This window comes from Anolis carolinensis, chromosome 3, assembly GCF_035594765.1.
Source record: "Anolis carolinensis isolate JA03-04 chromosome 3, rAnoCar3.1.pri, whole genome shotgun sequence".
Taxonomy (NCBI): Eukaryota; Metazoa; Chordata; class Lepidosauria; order Squamata; family Dactyloidae; genus Anolis; species Anolis carolinensis.
In genome coordinates, this window is record NC_085843.1 from 170967576 (window position 1) to 170988278 (window position 20703).

General features: G+C 37.5%; 1 protein-coding gene across 1 annotated transcript in view; it reads right to left on the reverse strand.

Moving 5' to 3' along the window:
• wapl (WAPL cohesin release factor) overlaps positions 1 to 20703 on the reverse strand; it is a 59991-nt gene that overhangs the window by 31821 nt on the left and 7467 nt on the right. The window contains exons 3-5 of the mRNA XM_008119108.3: positions 7790 to 8827; positions 1689 to 1807; positions 1055 to 1150 (exon numbers count right to left, since the gene is read on the reverse strand). Of these exons, the coding sequence (XP_008117315.2) occupies positions 1055 to 1150; positions 1689 to 1807; positions 7790 to 8827 (1253 nt within the window). The remainder of the gene's footprint in view (positions 1 to 1054; positions 1151 to 1688; positions 1808 to 7789; positions 8828 to 20703) is intronic.

The following is a 20703-nucleotide window of genomic DNA, read 5'->3' on the forward strand; positions in this document are numbered from 1 at the left end:
TGTTTAGTTTGATGCTCAATTGCAAAACTTCTGTTGTCTGCTAAATAGTGTACTGTTTCCTGAAGAAACCACATGTAAGTGTGTAAAGATCTACTGATTTGGTGATCTCAGATTCAAAATGTAACTAATAAGCTAGACAAAAAACTTTTAGGAAAGAGCCCTGAAGAAACTTTTTGAAGTACTTATTACAAATCAAGATAATAATTCTGAAGATTTGTTCAACATCTGCTGCAATTAAGACTATAATCATGTAGAAATAAACAATAATAGACATATTTGGGATTATACTATTATTTCTTTTACTGCGATTCTTTTGCAAAGCTTGGATGACTAACACAGTTGTGTTGCAAGCACTTGCTCCAGGATGCTACAGCCAATATGTTGACATTCATCCTTGACCTTGAACTTTTCAGCAACCTTATATAATACGGTTCAGATCAAAGAGTCTTCTAGGTAAGGTATATGAGGGCTATCTGTTCCACAATAGCTTTCACTCCAGAATAATTTACTTCATGAGAACCATTTCATAGGAGTACCATGGAATGAGAGGAAAGCCTTGATGGACATGATGTATAAGGCTTAAAATGTTCATTGCACCTGGGCCAAGAATGCTGCTTGACTGCATTATGAAAATAGCTGCCACAGAAGAAGAACATATTTAAACAGTCCAAAATTCTTCTATAAGCCTTAAGATGAATACAAAGAACCATCCTGTAGGTTATATTTTATACAAAAACACCATCACATATATTTGACAGCGGCTATATAAATACAGAACAGTAGCATACCAACAATCTACATACTCAGGTCAAACAACATCATCCCCTTTGCAATTGGGAGAAACTTCTAATCTTGTTCCTGGGCAACTTCAGGATTATTGTTGTACTAAGCATGTAGCATAATCATGATCTTTCTTCATTAGTTTTCTCTTGACCATATTAACTATCCAAATATACTATCCCTGAAATTTAGATTTTCCCAGATTTCTTCTCTAACTGAAGAGTGATCTTAAGCTATTCCTTTTAAGTTTTGGGTGAGAAGATACTGTACTCACAGGGACAGTTGGAGTTTTCAACACTTGTGCTGCTGGAAGAGTCTCAGATTCTGGCTGATTCCAATGTCTAGCATTGTACACAGCCTTTGTTGGCGACTGCAACGAAACAAAAATAAACAGTTGGATATTATTATCTGGAAAATAAGCAGTTCATTCTTTGTAAATAAACTGTTATCTGCTTTCAATTTCTTTCTTTCAATTTCTTTATTTTCTCTTTTCATCAAATCATTTTACATGCATTTTCAGTTTTGATGCTACACTGCAACTTACAACACTGTGAATATATTGCACCTTCAATTTGAAGAACAGCAAAGTCATTTCTTCTTATGATCAAATACAAGATGATAAGTATGACAGAAGTGCTCTACCTCGAAGAGCACGGAACAACTTTAAATTCTGAAGGAACCACCTTCAAAAAGCCAAATAAAGCAGGAGAAACTTCTTACAAGAACATCAAGCATTGCATTAGTAGACATTATGTAACTTTTCTTGTTCACCCCCTTGCACCTCTTGTCACCCTTTTTCTCTTACTGTAGTAGAAGGTTTCAAAGACCAACATTACTAGGTTTTACAGGTTATTCATATTTAAGCACTAATTATTTCACAGCAAGCTAATTTAAGCATGATTACTTACCCTCTTTGGTCCACTAAATATTTTTCGTGTGTTTTCCTTAGATTTATCGCCTTGAGAATTTGTGGATTTCTTATTGCTTTCAGGAACACTAGATGGATCTTCTGGGAAGTCCAACAGCTCTACAAGCACAAGGATAAGAAATGAAAATGTACTTTCCATGCCTACTTCAAGAGAAACATTGTGAAAAGAGTCAATATGCACTAAGAACTGATTACTACCTAGATGGAAAAATAATTATTTCCTTGCTTACTACAAACAGTTACACATGTGCATACTATGTTAAACACCACAACATGGAAGAAAGAAAACACGATTTTAAGTTAATTAAATAAGCTGTAAAGCTGGGTTTCTGATGCGGAAGGTTACTGAACCAATTAAATATTTCATTGAGGTGGATATCACTAATTTAGCAGTCTCTTTCAAATGGTTTAACATACTGTTAAACCTGCCTTATTCAACTTGGTATTCTCAAAAAAAAATTGATATTAATACTCCTCAGTCTGAACAGCAGAATCGATGATCACAAGACCAGCACCCATAAGAGGCTGAAGTTTACAGAGAAATCTTGTACAAGTTTAAATTCATGGCAGATAATATACAGAATTCAAACAATGCAGTAGGCTCCCCAATTTCATGGGAGTATGGGTTGCAGCAATTCCCTCCCATCACAGACAACAACACTCTTTTTTTACTTGACAGGACACCTTTCTAGCAATCTCTAAGTCCTTCAGGGAGGCTCTGGTTAAATTTTACCAGACAGGACACCTTTCTAGCAATCTCCAAGTCCTTCAGAGAGACTCTGGTTAAATTTTACACGCTAAAGGACGTAAAGATTCTTAGAGAGAATATATTAATCAAATCCATCAATCAGATTTTGAAAAGTTAGACCTGGAGAGTCAATTGTATGTATGTGTGTGTGTGTGTGTGTGTGTGTGTGTGTTATAAAAATGAGTGATGGCATCACGGCGACCAACAAAACAACAAAACTACACGCCCCCCCCAACCTCAAAATTTGACAACACAACCCATCATCCACGCCTCTAGGTTGATACAACAAAAAGAAAAGAAAAATAAAGTCCTCATCCACGCCTCTAGGTTGATACAACAAAAAGAAAAGAAAAATAAAGTCCTCATTAGAGGGAAAGGAATAATTGTTTTTATCCAATTGCTGCCAGTTACAGGGCTAATCTCTGCCCACTTGGTCTCCTAGCAACCAACTCAGCCGAGGACAGGCAGACTTAGGCCTCTCTTAAGCCTCTTCCACAGATTATCTAATTTGTTTTTATCCAATTGCTGCCGCTCCATGCAGTCATCCCACATGACCTTGGAGGAGTCTACGGACAATGCCGGCTCTTCAGCTTAGAAATGGAGATGAGCACCAACCCCCAGACTCAGACACGACTGCACTTAATGTCAGGGAAAACCTTTACCCTTTACCTTAACTACCACCTATTCCTCAATACTTTATTTCCCATACCACCATACTTTGCCACAGCAACGCGTGGCCGGGCACAGCTAGTATATATATATATAAAATTGTTGATGAAAATTAACTGATCCTTCTGTCTTTCTTGGCACAGTTCCATCTTCAAAAACTTATCATATTCAACTTGTCTTTTTACATAATACCTACAGAGGAAGAAAAAAATCCCAGATTTCAAGAAGCAAAAAAAAAAATACAGGAATCAAGAACTGACGTAGCTGGATTAAGCCAGGTTCATTACATGAAACCATAAAATAAATGCCCGTGTTTTTTAGTAAGTAAATGTGAATGTGGCAAAACCAGTATTTAAGATACCTGCAATGAGACTGAACTGAACTTTGTTTTAAAATAAATAAATACCAAAAAATTTGATGTGTCTTTAGAAATTTTAACAGAATTAAAATGATCCACTCTGCCTAATGCATAGGTAAGGGCTGCCTAATCTAGAAGTCAGCATGTTTTGAGAAACTCCACCTTCCTTTCCTCCGTTGAAAAAAGTGAGAAGTCTCATTGAAACTAAGCAAAAACCTTTGCCTCTGTCAAGTGGATTTGTATAAAGCTGTACAAAAATGCAAGCAAGCAGTTGAGTTGCATTTTACAAAATGTACATGGCCCTATTACAACCTACTACTTCATAAAATAATCAGACAGGAAAAAACAGTAAGCTCAGCTGGTAAAGGATGTAATTAAACTACGACAACAAGAAAATCAACTCATAGCCTAATGAAAAATGTCTGATGTACTGTAATTATGCACTCTCATTTCAGCCATTAAATTGGGCAAATCTAAATAATTACAATGTTGCCAATATGGAAGTGCTCAGTGGATTTGATCAGTTATGTCCCATCAAAACAACATCCCATTTCAGACACAAAAACATATACAACCTAGGTTTTTTAGTTTTCAAAGCTAATTTCATGTGCTTGCTAAAAAAAACCCCAACTTCCTTGGTCTTATATCTCTCATCCACCACAGGTTTTGGTTATATAGTTTTATAGCCAAACTTTCACATCCAAAATCCAATCCCTACAAACACCTTGTCCACTGTATACACAAAGTGATTTTAATCTAAATTTCCTTTTAGTAACACAAACCTTCTCATACTAGAACATGGAGACATCAGGCCTGCTTAAAGATTTAACTGAAACACATTGGTGTGAGAACCATACCTGTATAGACATGATATGTGACTTGCTCCCATAAGCCTGTAGAAATAATTAACAACACACTTGGCAAGCTAATATATGGGGTGAGAGGCAATAGCCCTTCAGATGTCAGCCTGCCATACTTATTGGTGATTCCATCTTGGGAAGAAGAATTTCCCAGTGTAGCAGGCTGCTCCTTTAATATCAGAAATTTAAAACAACCCATATTACAATAGAAGAAGCTGTAGCTAATATGAATTGTGGTCTTTTGTAAATAATTCCTAATATATTGGTTCAAAAAACGGCATAAATCTGAACAAGAAAGAGTGTAAGGTATACTAGTAAATAAAAAAAACTTTTGGCCTTGTGGAAGTCTCTCTTCCAGAGACCTGTATTCATCACAGCATGTCACATGGACACTCCTCTTCACTCCAAATGCAATAGATGCTGTGATAATCATTTCTATGTTTGTTTCCTTCTAAACACTATGCCTTGCATAATGTTTGTAAGTACCTGTAAGTACTTACCAAAAGTACTGACCAAAAGCAGCAAGAAAGAGAAGGCACTTGAAAGTGAGAGAGCATCCCTCTGGAAAAAGCTATTGAAGCAGAGAATGTTTACTTTGACAAAAGTTAAAGAAATGTGCTTCCCTGACTTCAACTCATGCCATGAGGAAGACAGCTGACACAATTGGAGAGCTTGTCACTTACACAAGGTAACAGGATGCCTGGCCACCTGATTTGACAAATCAACTGGACCACCTACGCAGCCAACCAGCATAACAATGTATAAATTGGGCATCAAATTTTGATTTCCAAGTTTGCTCAAAGATTTATTATTTTAAGGTACTTTGAAGAATCTTAAAATCAAAGGTCCTTCCCAAGGATAAAGAAAACTTCACAGCTTTTCGAGCTAATTCTATAAATCATTCCATATGCTTTGTAAAGGTGCTTGTGATACTTTGGCCTCGCAATACTTTGGCCCTTTATAACGAAGTCCCTTCGGGTGAGAAGGGCGGGATAGAAATGAGGGAAATAAATAAATAAATAAATTAAAGTGTGGTTCATTGAAAAGGAATTTAGCTAATATGCACTCTCTTCAAAATCTTAATAAAAATCCCACCCTAAATGTCTGATAACAGGGAGAGAGAAAAATGAATGCAATTTCAATTTTCACTAGAGGAATCAAATTAAATTATACAGCGAGAGACCATAAGAAAATTCTGCCTTTAATGCAACAGGTTGCTGCAATGTTAATCATAGCACACTAACAAAAAGACTGTCTTGAGGGAGGTTAGGTTCTTATTTTCAGGATATTTTGGAGAACTAATGAAGATACAGAAGACTTCTAAAATGTCTACACAGAATTGAGAACCACCTTTGTAGCACTTGGTTTTTACCTCTGCTATCTAGTCTCTATAATTACCTCCCACTCTATTATTAATTCATGTTTATTTTGACTAAATCACCCTACAATGATTAACCTGTATATCCTGTCTGCCTTGCTTTTCAAGTATTTCATGTATTATATTCCATAAATTTAGGGGCCTTTCCATATAACCCAGAATATCAAGGCAGAAAATCCCACATCTGCTTTGAAATGGGTAATCTGAATCCATGGTGCCATATTTCAGTTCAAAGCAGAAAACATGGGATTTTATTAAGCTGTGTGGAAGGTGCCTACGTTGCCTTGGGACTACACTGGAAGAGGTTCAAGGTATAGGTACTTGAACTAAAACTTTTCAAACAGACTTGAACTGAAAGAGACTTATGCAATTTTAAAATGACGTTTTTTATAATTGTTTTAATCACCTGTTTTAATTGTATTGTTTTTATAACTCTTTGTTTTTGGCATGTAACGACTGCCGGTTGTGAAGCCGCCCTGAATTCCCCCTCTCCCCAAAATAAGGACGAAAAGGACGGGATACAAATTTAAACCCTAAGATTATGGCAATTACTTCCAACTACACAACTACACAACTGAATTGTCAAATTATCACAGTAATTCACCACCGCCTATACTGTGGTCCAGCTTTATTTGCAAGACCATGCACCCACTTCCTGTTACATAGAATATGTAGTTAAAACAAGAGACATGTAAATACATTTGATATGAATTATTCAGGTTACAGGGTAGAACTCCACTTTGCAATCTTCTACTAGGAAGGGGGAATTCACGCTTGGAAGAATTATCATGGGGGAAAGTCATCTCCACTGAAGGTTTATCTCCAATTCTTGATTCCACAACAAGCCAAATTTTTCAAAACTATCCCAGGGACAGAAAATAAGGTGAGATCTTCTGAACAGGGGCACAGACAGCAAAACTAACACTACATGGGTGTTAAGCCCTATGCTATCCAAAGATTGTGTGTGTGTGTGTGTGTGTGTGTGTGTGTATGGAGTTACACTTAATAAATGTACATGATCGGGCTTATATACAAATTCGACTTAAGAACAAACCTACAGAACCTATCTTGTTTGTAGTTTGGGGACTGCCTGTATGCTATACAGTACTCAAAACTATGTCCACTCAAAATTAACAGTTGCCCAGGAAACCTTTAAGCATATTAGCAGGTATAGCCAGAGACTAAACTGGATGCTGCTAACCCACTTTAACACTCCATTTTGTACACTACTTGCTACTAATATAGACATCAATGAAGCCCATACACATGTATGCAAACACATGAAAACCCTTCTAATACTATCTTCAGCAAATACATGTAGATCAGCTTAGGATATGAGTATTTTATCTGCTCAGCACTAGAGGCCAGTTTTCTAGCACTTAGCAAGAAAACCGAGGAGGGCAAGATGGAAACTTGACAGAATGTTTCCTATCATTTTCCAATCTTTCAAATATTCATTTCTTCATATTTACCATTAGAAACTTTTTTAAACCCTCAGTATGCTACAAATTACGTAGTGTAATTCGGGAATAAAAGAACTTGTATCATTTCTTACTTGTAATATTTGGGGGAGGAGGAGAATAGAAATCCTATTAGGCTACTGTGATATATAGACCCCCTTTCAGTGGATCACAATTACTATTAACCTAAGCATTGTCTTTTGCTATCTTCTGTTTTCTTTTCTAGGGCTTTATGACAACTGAAAAAGGACTGACTGCAGAACTGCTTGGCTGTTAAAAATTTAAGCTATTATTTTGCTGTCCAGTGTGGACAGAATATGTTCTTGGAATGCAGCACCAATAAAATCTATTTGGCTATTTGTAATGTCAAATGAGATTCATTCTGAAATCAAACCATTTATTTAGTTCCTGCCTGATTAGGAACTAAATATAGTTAAATCTGAAAAGAAAAACTGAATGGGCATACAAAGGGGTGAGGATAAGAAAAATATGACACTGTCTACTTAATAAATGAGTTTCTTAAACTAGGTTTCCCAATGATAGAACCATTCTATCAACTACCAATGCAACGCTTAAGTTATGAAACAGAGATATCAAACTAACATTACCTGGATTACTGCTTGACTGGCTGTCCTGTGAATAGTTCTCACTTCCATCAGAACTGGACTGAAGTGAAGAAGAGGATGGTGCTATTCTGCTTCTTTTCTTATTAATTTTCCTTTCTAACTGCCGCTCTTCATCGTCATCCTCACTTTCACTTAAATCATCAAAACCAAAATACTTAATTTTATAGTTTGAGCTTCCAGAGGTTCTAGATCCACCTTCACCACCCCCTCCTTCATCGCTGTCATCAAACCCAAAGAATTCCAATTTGACATCTTTTTTGGATTTGGTATTGCTAGGCCGAAATCTAGTTGTCGTCTTGGTTGTTGCCATGTCAGCTTTCTTTCTGAGACGTCCTGCTTCTCCCAGATCAGTAGGTGCAGCTGTGGCAAATTCATCGATACGATCCATTGTATCTTGTATTGTAACATTACAAACAGATAAGCATGATGGATGAAGAACAGTGTAATCTCTAGTCCTTCCAACTGTCCCTCTAAAACTGGTCCCACTACTTAAAGCAACTTTTCTTACTGGGTTCCCACCATCAGTATTTGAATCACTGTTTGCTTTGGCTAGAGGCTGAAGAGTGCCATCCAGTAGCTTATCAAAATTTGTCATTCCCTGTGATTTTTTGTTCGATCTACAGTATGTCCGACAATTACTTGACCTGAGAACAGTTTGCATCACTTCTTCACTAATGGTTTCCTTTGGAGTCTCCATTTCTTTGATTAGCTCTTCATCCTTGTTTTTTATTTCTGAAAGTGGTTCATCATCAAAACCTAGCAAATATTCTCCTCTCCGAGTATCATCATTTTCATCTTCCCATCCATATAAGCCAGTTACGAATGATTCTTTAGTATGTGATGCTTCTGATAGTAAGTCTTTCTTCCCAATATGGGAGTCCCAAGAAACATGAGAATCTTTAACTTCAAAACTGTACCCAGAGATTTCTGCTATTCCAGCATTAATTGTATTATTGTCATCAGCATTCTTGTAGATGAAGTGACTGTTCTCATTATCTTCAGTAAAATTTTGTACTGTATCTATAAAACAAAGAACAGAATGAGTACAGAAAATATAATACATTGAGATTTCCACCTTAACATTATTTATCCACAGAAACAAAAACAAAGGTTTACTAAGAGGCTCTGTATGTGTGTGTGTCTTAATAAGACACTGTATGTAATGCCTTTATGAAGCCAGTCTTTAGGAAAAAGAATACAGCATGCACAGGCAACTGACACACCAGGAAATACAGCCACACCGTAGCTCTAGTTATTCTTCAAAAAGTGAAATACAAATTTATATAAATATACTGTATACAGGATAGTTAATTATTTATGTTACAATTTTATCCATGTTTATTACACTGTAATTAATGGCCTGCTGACTGAATATACATCAAGATGAAGTAAAATATTATCAAGATGCGTCAGATACAACGTTGCATATGACTGCTCTTAATAAATACATTTGTCTAGTATCACAATTAATGGTGGTGGAAAAAAAACATTCCATATTCCTTTCTTAGGACTGTTGCTACAATTGACTTTAAGAATTAGTTTCTTCATACAGCAAAGTATAGGTTGGAGCAATTTAACTGAGGAACTAACAAACATCTCATTTCCTTTCAAACAAATGTAAAACAATTTGAAAAAGAGTTGGCATTCAAAGAGAACACCATGCACATTTTGTTCCTTAAACATATTTATAAGACACATTAATGATTGCTTCTATGTAAATAATATAAGGTTAAAAAGACTAAACAAGAGAAGAAAAAATAAATTAACTCTTTTCAAATAATTACTGGAGTGCTGAAATAGAATAGAAGACAAAGTTATTATCTCAAAGGTCAATGGAAGAGGCAATTTACAACAAAACTAGCAATGATGAGGTCAAGGATGAGGCTCATCTTCAAAATATATTTCTGGGGTGTTGTGTGGTTTCTGGGCTGTTTCCTGACATTTCGCCTGCATCTGTGGCTGGCACCTTCAGAGGATCCTCGGTATCCTCAGCTTAAAACTAGAAACTTCAGTACAGTAGAGTCTTGGTTATCCGAGATAAAGGGGCGGGCCCAATCTCGGATAACTGAACTGCTTGGATTGCCGGGAGGCCCTATTATCCCTCCCGGCAATCCAGTTAAGGGTAGCGCCCGTGACCGCTGCTGCCTAGCAACACTCATGGGCGCTTCCCAAGGGTGAGGGCTCGCTGAGGGACGTCTCCCTGGATCTCCCTTGGCCAGCAAGGGCCTGGCCGAGGAAAACCCACAGCATGCTCCTTGTATCTGAGGGACAGGTCCTTGCTCCAGCAAAGGCCTATCCCTCCGAGAAACGCCCCACGTGCCCCGGATCTCCCTCAGCCAGGCCCTTGCTGGAGGAAACTTTTTCCTCCAGCAAGGGCCTGGCCGAAGGAGATCCAGAGAGACTTCCCTCAGCGAGCAGCAATCGTGGGGTGTTTCTCTGGGCCAAGCCCTCGCCGATCGCGGGGTGCTTCCTCCTCCCTCTCCCTCTCTTGAGCTCCCTTCGCTCAAGAGAAGGAGAGGGAGAGGCGCCCCCGGCCGTGCCTCGGATAATACGGAGGCTCGGTTAACCGGGGCTCAGTTAACCGAGACTCTACTGTATCTAAATATGAATGCAACTGTTAGACAATTTCCTATCCTGATTGCATAATTCAATTAGACTGTTTCAGGAGTTAACTACAATAATCCCCCTCCATTTGTGATTTTGACTTTTCTGGATTTGATTACTCACCAATCTGATTTAACCATTCTTGCTAGGAATTTCCTTGTCCTACTGTGGTCAACTTCCTTATCATGCTGGAGGGATTTCTATATTCCTCACTACGAGTTTTTGGAACTTCCAATGTGATTCTATGGCCAGTTTCCAGTAGAAGTTAATCACCACAGTAAAGTTATAGTACTTACACTGGCCCATGAGTAAGTCCATCGAAGTTTTGACTAAAATGTCTAGACTTATACATGAGTAGATAGGGTATTTTACTGGATGAAATACTATTGGTTGTGCGTAGCTATATGGCCAATACAGCTATTTCTGAATGTTTTCTATTGGGTGAGTTAGCTGTGGGCTTCTAGATTCATTCTAAAAAAATCCCAGCCACTGTAAGCAGTACAAACTACTCTGTAATAGAGAGAATTTGCCCAGCAACACTGAGAAAGCTAGTTAATAGTTTTGTGCATTTCTATGGAATCACTGCCAGTTTCTATTTGTACCATTTGTATGGACCCATTTCTATTTACGTCCGCCGCTTACGGAAATGGGTGCCTTTACAAATGAGCTTTTCTGTCCAAGGTCCGGAAAAAAAAACAAAGGCTCGGTAGGCAGGGCCTATGAGTATCAAGTGCTTGATGCCTCGTAGGCCTGGCCTTGCAGGCAGGGCCTACGAGCATCGAGCACTCGATGGCTTGTAAGCTCAGCTCGCAGGGCCTACAGTCAAGTGCTGCATGCTTAATGCTCGTAGGCCCTGCAAGCTGGGCCTATAAGTGTTGAGCACCCGGCACTTGGTTGTAGGCCCTGTCAATCAGGCCCTACAGCCAAGCGCGAAAATCAGCCGACCAAATGGCTACCGTTTTTTCCTTTCATTTCACTCCTTCTTTTGTTCTCAGGGGGTTGTACCATTCCATGCCATCTGAATGGACGGAACGGTACAAAGCCATGAAGGAAACAGATGAAACAGGGTTCGGGCCCTATTCTACTAGTTAATGCCTTTTCTTCAAAAACCCAATGAAGCCATGCAGCCATATAAAAGATGGCCTATTGAAAGTCAATTCATTCTATGATCTTACAACATAAAACTTCATGTAGTTGTACAATTCTCTTTGGTTATTGTCTCACTTCCCATGATGCCAACAAGCTCCTTTTTCCCTCCTCTTGGTTTGGATCCAACAGATTCCAAACACTTCAGAGGGGAGAACTGTGCTTTCCTGCTTCAGCCTGGGTCTACCCCCCACTCCATGCAAAACCACTTTTGAAGGTTCACAGGGTGAATCTACACTGTAAAATTAATGAAGTTTGATACCACTTTGTCATAACTCAATGCTATGGAATTATGGAAGTTTGATGACACGCCAAAACTCTTTGGAAAAGAAGGCAAAAGGCCTTGTAAGACTAAAACTCCCATGATTCCATAGCATTGAACCATGATAGCTAACTTGATGTCAAACTAATTCCACAGTCCAGATACATCTATGGAGAGGCTAAATGAAAGGGAAAACTTTTCATAAGGAGAAAATCCTTCAACTCACATTACCCGATAGCTGAATTTGTCTCTAACAGTTCTAGTGTAATTCACATTCATATAGTCTGACCAGGTTTGTTAAAGAGTAATGGATTTTATCCTTATATTGAGTTTAATGCTAAAATCTGTTGGGTACACTATTATTCTGGGTACAAAGTAATTCCAGTAGAAACAAGAAGTAATTTCTAGGCACATTGGTAGCAAAGATTTTTCCATGACATCAAGGAGACTAATTATTCCAGATTTATTTATTGGTGTGCTATTCTTTCAGAAGCTACTTAGATGAAGAAAGGCAATTACTTGCAGGTGGCATTTGGCAAGTTTTCACATTCTAAACGAAGGATACAGAATGAGGCAAGGAAGCAAACTTGAGGTATAAACCAGATGACTTTCCCTACTTCCTGGCCAGATGATACAAAGAAAACTCCATAAGCAAATGCTTGGAATAGACACTTCATTGTTGTACATCCTCCTCTCTTGAAGAGAATATGGGGAGACAAATCAGATTCCCTGCATCTCTTGCCAATTACAAATCAAAAATAATAGGAAGTATTTCTACTTCCCTCTCGCTTTTTCAAGTGCAAAGACAAGTGGTAATAGAGAGGGGTCACAATTTCCCCCCTAATTTGTGATCAGATAGAAAAGCAAAATTTTCTCATAAATCTTTCATCTTCCCAGTAGAGGGAAGCTGGTGGTAAGTAAAGGAATCTCTATGAAATAAGGGGTCGGGAGAATTTTGAGGAATAGGCAAGGCCAAGGCATGATTCATAGTAGGCTCTGGGGAATCCAAGCAGTCTGATTTAAATCTGGGGTGCAGAATTCTTGCTCCCCTGGTTTACAATGCTTTTAGATAGTTTGCATCAAGGTGAACGGAAGCTTCACTTCTATATCATCATAATCCAATTTATCTCTTTACATTACTAGCAATATAAAAAGAAGTGTCACAGTAATGCTCAACAATTCAGCAGATAGAACGCTTTGAATATATCAATTAACAATTGTTGCAAGCAGCTTGCTACTACTATGGTGCCCTTTGACCAATTCCAGCCACTTTGATCAATCCTGCCCCTTTAGAAACCTTTGCTATGCCTAGCTGCTGCTGTAATCTTCATGTAAACTTTGCATAACCTTCCATTTAGAATCCTCCCAACAGCTGTTCTTCTTAACTGCATCCATGCCATAACAGGTTTTGACAAGAATGCTTGCTGGGTATTTCATGGAAAAATCAACAAAAGTAGCATTGATATGTAGTATTATACATTTCATTTATACAACTTCCAACTTGCAAAAAGAGCACACTTCTACACAACAGGATTTTGTTCTCTATTCTATCTGTTGCCTTCCGTGCTGCCCAAAGATCTGTTCAAGAGTTTTCTAGCTTTCCAGCCTACAGTCTAAAGATATGTAGTGGAGTTCTGGGTGTGGACTATACTTCTCTCGGTTCCTTTGACATAATGGTTTTAATCAGCAGAATTACTATCGCTCTTAGGGAAATTGTTAGAAAAGTAAACATGTATGCTTTTGTTACATATATACACCAACAATGATTGGAAAGACAATGTAAGAATACAGAAATATTATCTAGATTCAGGCCATATAGGAAACTGTAAAGCCCCTCACAAGGGTTTTGAGCAATTCAAGCTAGAGACTAGAAATAAAGACTGAAAATGATTGATACGACAAGCGCTTACAGAGCTCTCTCATATTCAAGGTAACATTCAAGTGTCAGGCAAACATCTCAGGTGTCAAAAGCTGAAGAACATGAACACATTCCCCTAGCTATCCCATTTTGAGTACATGGATAGAGCTGTATGTGCCATATAGTACACATCACCCCTTTTACCATATTTCCCCGAAAAGAAGACATCCCCAGAAAATAAGAACTAGTAGAGGTTTAGCTGAATTGCTAAATATAAAGCCTTCCCCGAAAGTAGGACCTAGCAATGTTGGGATGTAGGAAAGGAGTGCAGGATCTGGGAGTGACTGTAAAGGTGGGAAAGGCTCACATTTCTGCCCGGAACTATTTACAGCATCCTCAGCATCCCTTCCAGAAGCATCACCCCTTCCCCTTGTTTTCCCTTTCACTCCATTTCCCAGGCTGGCTTACCCGCCAAGCAGCCCTTGGGACACTCATCGCCGCTGCCATGCCGCTGAAATGTTCCTAATGGGCCTGGCGGAGAGGGGACTGTGGAAGACGCGGATAAAGTTTTCACCCCCAAACCACCCCAGCCCCGCCTCTGTTTGCCTTCTCCTTCCCAAGACTTGGATACAAACCCCAAGAGTCTTGGGCCCCTTCTTCCACACAGCTGAATAAAATCCCACATTATCTGCTTTGCCTTGGAATATATGGCATTGTGAATTCAGGGCCCTTCCACACAGCCCAGAATATCAAGGCAGATAATCCACAATACAGTAGAGTCTCACTTATCCAAGCTAAATAAGAGAATATCTTAGATAATAAGGAGGGATTAAGGAAAAGCCTATTAAACATCAAATTAGGTTATGATTTTACAAATTAAGCACCAAAACATAATGTTATACAACAAATCTGACAGAAAAAGAAGTTCAATACGCAGTAATGTTATGTTGTAATTACTGTATTTACGGATTTAGCACCAAAATATCACGATATATTGAAAACATTGACTAAAAAAATGACTTGGATAATCCAGAAGCTTGGATAAGCGAAGCTTGGATAAGTGAGACTCTACTGTATCTGCTTTGAACTGGGTGATCTGAGTCCACACTGTCATATATTCCAATTCAAAGTAGATAATGTGGATTATCTGCCTTGATATTCTGGGTTATATGGTTGTGTGGAAGGGCCCTATATTATTATTATTATTATTATTATTATTATTATTATTATTATTATTATTGTTGTTGTGTTTATTTATATCCTGCTTTTTCTCTCCATAAGGAGACACAAAGTCGTTAACATTAAAAGCATTACAACACAATTTAAAATATACAAATATTAAAACAGTATAAAACATCATTAGTATTAAAAACAATTTAGATTCAAAACAAAAATATTTTTAAAATACAACACTCTCTGTTAACCAATGCCTTTGAGGATTGGTAGATGCCAGCTAAAAGCAATTTCTGGTTCCTTAAGTGCAATGGTTTTGTTTGTTTGTTTGTTTGTTTTGGTTCAATAATTAATGTGAATTCTTCTTCATGAAAAAATCCCCTAAAAGTAACACATCCCCTAAAAGTAAGGCCTAGCGCGTCTTTGGGAGCAAAAATTAGTATAAGACACTGTCTTATTTTTGGGGAAACAGGAGAAGTTAAACTGTTGTCCTCAACTGAGACATAAATTATCCTGAAATTCTGGAGCATTTTGAATAAGGGATAGTCAATCTGCACATCATTACCCCCCCAAAAAAACTTAGAAGAAACTTTATTCAATTTTTTTTCAAAAAAGTTTTTTTTAACTTTTTTTCCCTTTTTTTCACATCTTAAGTAATCAGTAGAGGACACTACTGCATTACCAGTATTGAAGAAAGATTTGAATAATCAATGGCTTCACTTCAGGCAGTAAAACATCTCAGGCCAGCCTCTCATTCTACATTTTTAAAAGTATACTTTAAACAATCTCTGGCTGTAAAAAAAAATACACACAATTCATGACAGAACAGAATGCGATGCATCTGCACTCAAGAGGAAATGGGTAGTATAGCCATGAATTAAATCTGAGGCTGCAGAAAGAGAATGCTACATACAGAGAGAAGTCTAATTTGACCACCCTTCATCTTTTGTTTATCATGGTATTTGAAAGTGATACATGGCATTAGAATGTACTGTAAGAGTATACTGGTTCAAATAAAGTATGTTATGTAGCAATCAGTCATTGGTTATAGGAAGCTCGCAAGTGAAACAAAAGCTAACAGCATTTTCTGTCCCTCAACAACAAGCATACAGGTGTGTGTTATCCCTATTACTGAAATATATAGACACCATTGTCCTTATCCATTTTTTATAACCCACTTAATTTTATATCTACATTAGTCCTGATCTTTTCTCACTTTTGAAAGCTACAAAGCTTCAAACATGGTCGTATTTTTTCATATTTCATATATTATTTTAATATTTAGTCAGTAGAGATCAAGGTTTTGTCAGGAGATAAACATTACATAAACTCTTCCCAACTACCAATCAGTACTGCACACATCTAAGCCACAAGGCATAATAAAACACACCTAGCATTTCTTAAAAACTGGGCCTAGATATTCAGCAGAGCTCCATTTTTTTCTATTGCCAGAAATATTAATGTGAGACACCTTTGAAAAAGAACACCTACAAGCAATGTTGCTATTTAATCTGAAAATGATAAGCACTGAACAGTGTTGCTACTGGAGACCAGGGTTCGAATCAATGCTTGGCCATGAAAACTACTCTGTGGCAAGTCACACTCTTTCAGCCTCAAAAAGGGAAATAAATGCAAACTTCTTCTGACAAATCTTGCGAAGAAAACCCTGAGAAAACCCTCAGGATGGCCATTGGTTGGAGATAATCTGAAGACACACAATAAAATGGCTACAGTCTATTCATAACTAACTTACATTAAAAGTATTCACACAGAGCCATTTTACATACAGGCAGTCCCCAAGTTTCAAACAAGATGGGTGCTCTAAAGTTGAATTTGTTTATAAGTTGGAACAGGTAAATTTGTAGGCTTTGGATAGCATAGGGGTTAGCACCCCTGTGATGTTTGTTTTGCTGTCTGCCCCTATTTAGAAGATTTCACCTCACTTTCTGTTCCCGTGATAATTGGATTTTTAAAAATGTAGCTTATTGTGGAAACAAAGATTGGTGATAAAACTTCAGTGGAGACACCTTTTCCCCCAGATAACTCTTCCAGGAGTGAATTAGATTTCTCTCACTTCCTGTTGTCTCAACCCTGTTCTTAACTAGGAGTTGTTTGTAAGTCGGGATGTTTGTAACTCAGGGACTGCCTGTATGGTCTAAGTCACAGTATAGCACAACATAAATGAACCACAGCAAAACTCACAGCCACTCTTCTTGCATTCAGTTCAGGAATTTATGCTTTCAATTAACTACAACCTACTGAATTGGCTGGATCTACAGTTTAAAGCTGTCCTAATTGACATTTACTGTTTTGTCAATGGGGACAACACACGACAGGTAAAAGTTTCTGAATTACTCCTGAATTACTCCTCACTTCTTAGGAGAAAGAAAAATATATACTTAGGCTGGCTGTAGCTCAATCATGTCCCATTAAACAAGAGACTGAAATTATGCAGACTGCTAGATGTAGCTGGAACTCTAAGTCCCAGCATCCGGCAAAGTTGGTTAGAGCTGTGTCGAACTGCAATTCAATTGGATTAGAAATGTCATGATTCTCATTGCAAGTAGTCCCTGGTGGCGGAGAGGGTTAAAGCCTTGTGACTTGAAGGTTGGGTTGCTGACCTGAAGCCTGCCACATTCGAATCCCACCCGGGGAGAGCGCGGATGAGCTCCCTCTATCAGCTCCAGCTCCATGCGGGGACATGAGAGAAGCCTCCCACAAGGATGGTAAAAACATCAAATATCCAGGGGTCCCCTGGGCAAAGTCCTTGCAGATGGCCAATTCTCTCACACCAGGAGCAACTCAGGTTGCTCCTGACAGGGAAAAAAAATCCCACTGCAAAGCTAGATACTGATTTGGTACAATGTGTAAATAGAACCTGAGCTGTAATTTAGTGTGACATGCAGATGCAACTCTTAATGGGCAAGCCAAATGCCCTTCTTTATAATTATAGTTCATCACTACTGGTTAGAAAGAAAGTAGCACAGACCTATGAACTCCAAAAGTTAGCCTGGTTGTATAAAATTGCTGAGGGTATTAATATCTAAAGTAAGTCAAGGTCCACAGATATCCATCCATTTAAGAATTAAAGTAACAATTTTCTAAATTACAACTACAAAACACCAGCTCTAGAAATACCACTTAATTATATAAACATACATGTACAAATTAATTTTATTATCAATGAAGACACATGCCCAGTGCACTTGTTATGTCATGAGGCATTTCAAGAATTGAAATGAGTATTGCTCTGTGGGATTTCATCTGAATACACCAGGAATTTCTGGTAAATATGATCTATTTTTTTCTTCCATTCACAAACTGGTGGATTTTGCTAATGAATATTACTACCGCCTATTATCTACATCTGTAGTTTTCTCCTACTGGAACTAAATCTATTACAAGTCACAAGATCAGTATAACATCTACAAGTTGCATATTACACCACTAAGCAAAACCACAGAATCATATGCAAGCAAAGCCTATATTTCCCCTCCTTCTGCATGAACATGGGCTATGGGGAATCCTAGAATTCATTCACTGTTAAAATATAGAGATTTCAGGTGGCCCCTAGAGCTTTTAAAAAACAGGATATATGAGTTTGCATGTTATAGGAGACATCTGCTTCAATTGTATTTCTGAATGCACTGCTTCTTCTAATATGCAGAATGGTTCTTCAAACTTCTAAAGCTCTATACAGGTGTTATCATAAGAAGGAAAGTAGTGGTAAGTCAAACCATATTGTACTACTCAATATGTTTATGGATAAAAATAATGATTTACCTTACATTACAGTCCCCTCGGGGAGATAAGGCGGGATAAAAATAAAGATGATGATGATGATTATTATTATTATTATTACATTAATCATAATTAAGTAGGAAGTGTTTTTAAACTACTCTAGGAATAGATTATATTTTGGAAAGTTGACTTAAACCTTTCCAAAAATTTACAAAGTTTTAACTTGTACATTGAGTGTACAAACATTTAATATTCTTATAAAGGCTGCTACAATAACACTATGTAACACAATTTTTGTTCCTGGGTTCTAAATGTCCTTTCCTAATTAGATCATAAAAACACGGAAATTTTTTTATTAAACTGCAAACCTTTATCTTTGTGGGACATCCTGCAGCACATTTGCTCTAGATTTTCAATAAATATCTCACTGAGCCTCAACCAATACAACATAGTTTAGGACAACCAGAAAAACAAAGATTCTGGAGTATAACAACTACTTTCAAAGTAAGTATCACGCAATTTAAACAGAAATATCACATTCAAACTAGGAACATAAATTTTTCAAATTCTGTTACATAGTGTAATGAACGTAAAATGCTTTATACAAACATTACATATTCTACGTTGTGAATGAAATAAAGTCATATTTGCAAATATACAGTAATCAAGAGCAAAGGACTGACTACTGTGTGGTCAAGATAACACTAACATCATACCATTTCTGAAATATTTTCCAAACATTCCAAATAAGAAGTCTTATATCAGATTTACTACTAATAAATTCATTCTCAAAGCATGTGCCTTTGTGTTGCTAAAATAGCACTATCCACGTATGAGGGAAGTACCAGAAGGCTTAGAGCAGGAGTCCTCAAAATAAGGCCTGCAGGGCAGATGTGGCCCTCCAAGGTAATTTACCCGGCCCCTGCCCTAAACTTTAGACTTTGATTTGCCCCAAGTCTGAAACAATTTGAATGCTCACAACAACAATCCCAATTAACTCGACTATCTCATCAGCCAAAAGCAGGCCCATACTTCCCATTGAAATACTGGTAAATTTATGTTGGTTAAAATTCTTCTTCACTTGAAATGTTATATTGTTCTTTCATGTTTTTCTGCACTGCAAATAAGATATGTACAGAGTACATAGATTCAATCATGTTTTTTCAAACTATAGTTCGCCACCCCAACAGTCTGAGAACTGTGAACCAGCCCTGTTTAAATGGTTTGAGGACCCCTAGCTTAGAATAACCCAAAGGTCTGCAACAGTTTTTTAAAAAGTAAAGACAGTGGGAGAAACCCCAAGAAGCCAAGAAAGGCCGAGTTTTCTTAATGGGGTGAGGAGACAGAACCAGATAACCATATAGGAAGAAATTGTTCAGAGAATTCCATATACAGGTTGAGCACCCTTTTTCTTGAATTTCAAAATCTGAAATACTCCAAAATCCAAAATTGTCCATATGGGTGGGTGAGACAGTGACACCTTTACTTTTTGATAGTTCAGTGTACACAAATAAGTATTGAATGCTTCATTTGGCAAACAAAATTTATTCCCACCCATCTCCAAAATGAGAATGGAGACACAAATTTATTCCAAATGTTAGATCTCAAATTAATTATGGTTTTTCATTACAATGGGCATTATCCTATTTATAAAACTTTGTGTTGCCTTACCTTTTCTTCAGTGCCTTAAAGGAATCTCTGATACTTTGATGATAATTTTATAATTTCAAACAAACTAAATTAACTAGATTAATCTGTTAAAGTCACATTTTCCATGCAGTTGATGTCCAGATAATTAGAGCTATAATACCTGTATTACACAATTAGTAATAACACATTTGAGTGGCTTCAAATTTCAAACTATTGCAAGAAACAAACTCCTGAAATCACATTGAAAGCAGAGATCTAATCACCTATAAAGCAGCCTCACTAATATGTTTTGAGTGATATACGGTCAGCCCTCCACATTTACAGATTTCATTTTTGTGGATTTGACTATTAACAGATTCAATTAATATGCACTCTAGGAATCTCTAGGTCTTTCAGCACAACTCTATAACAAAATTACACTGGAAATTGACCACAGAATTGTGCTGGAAGGCCAAGAGACCC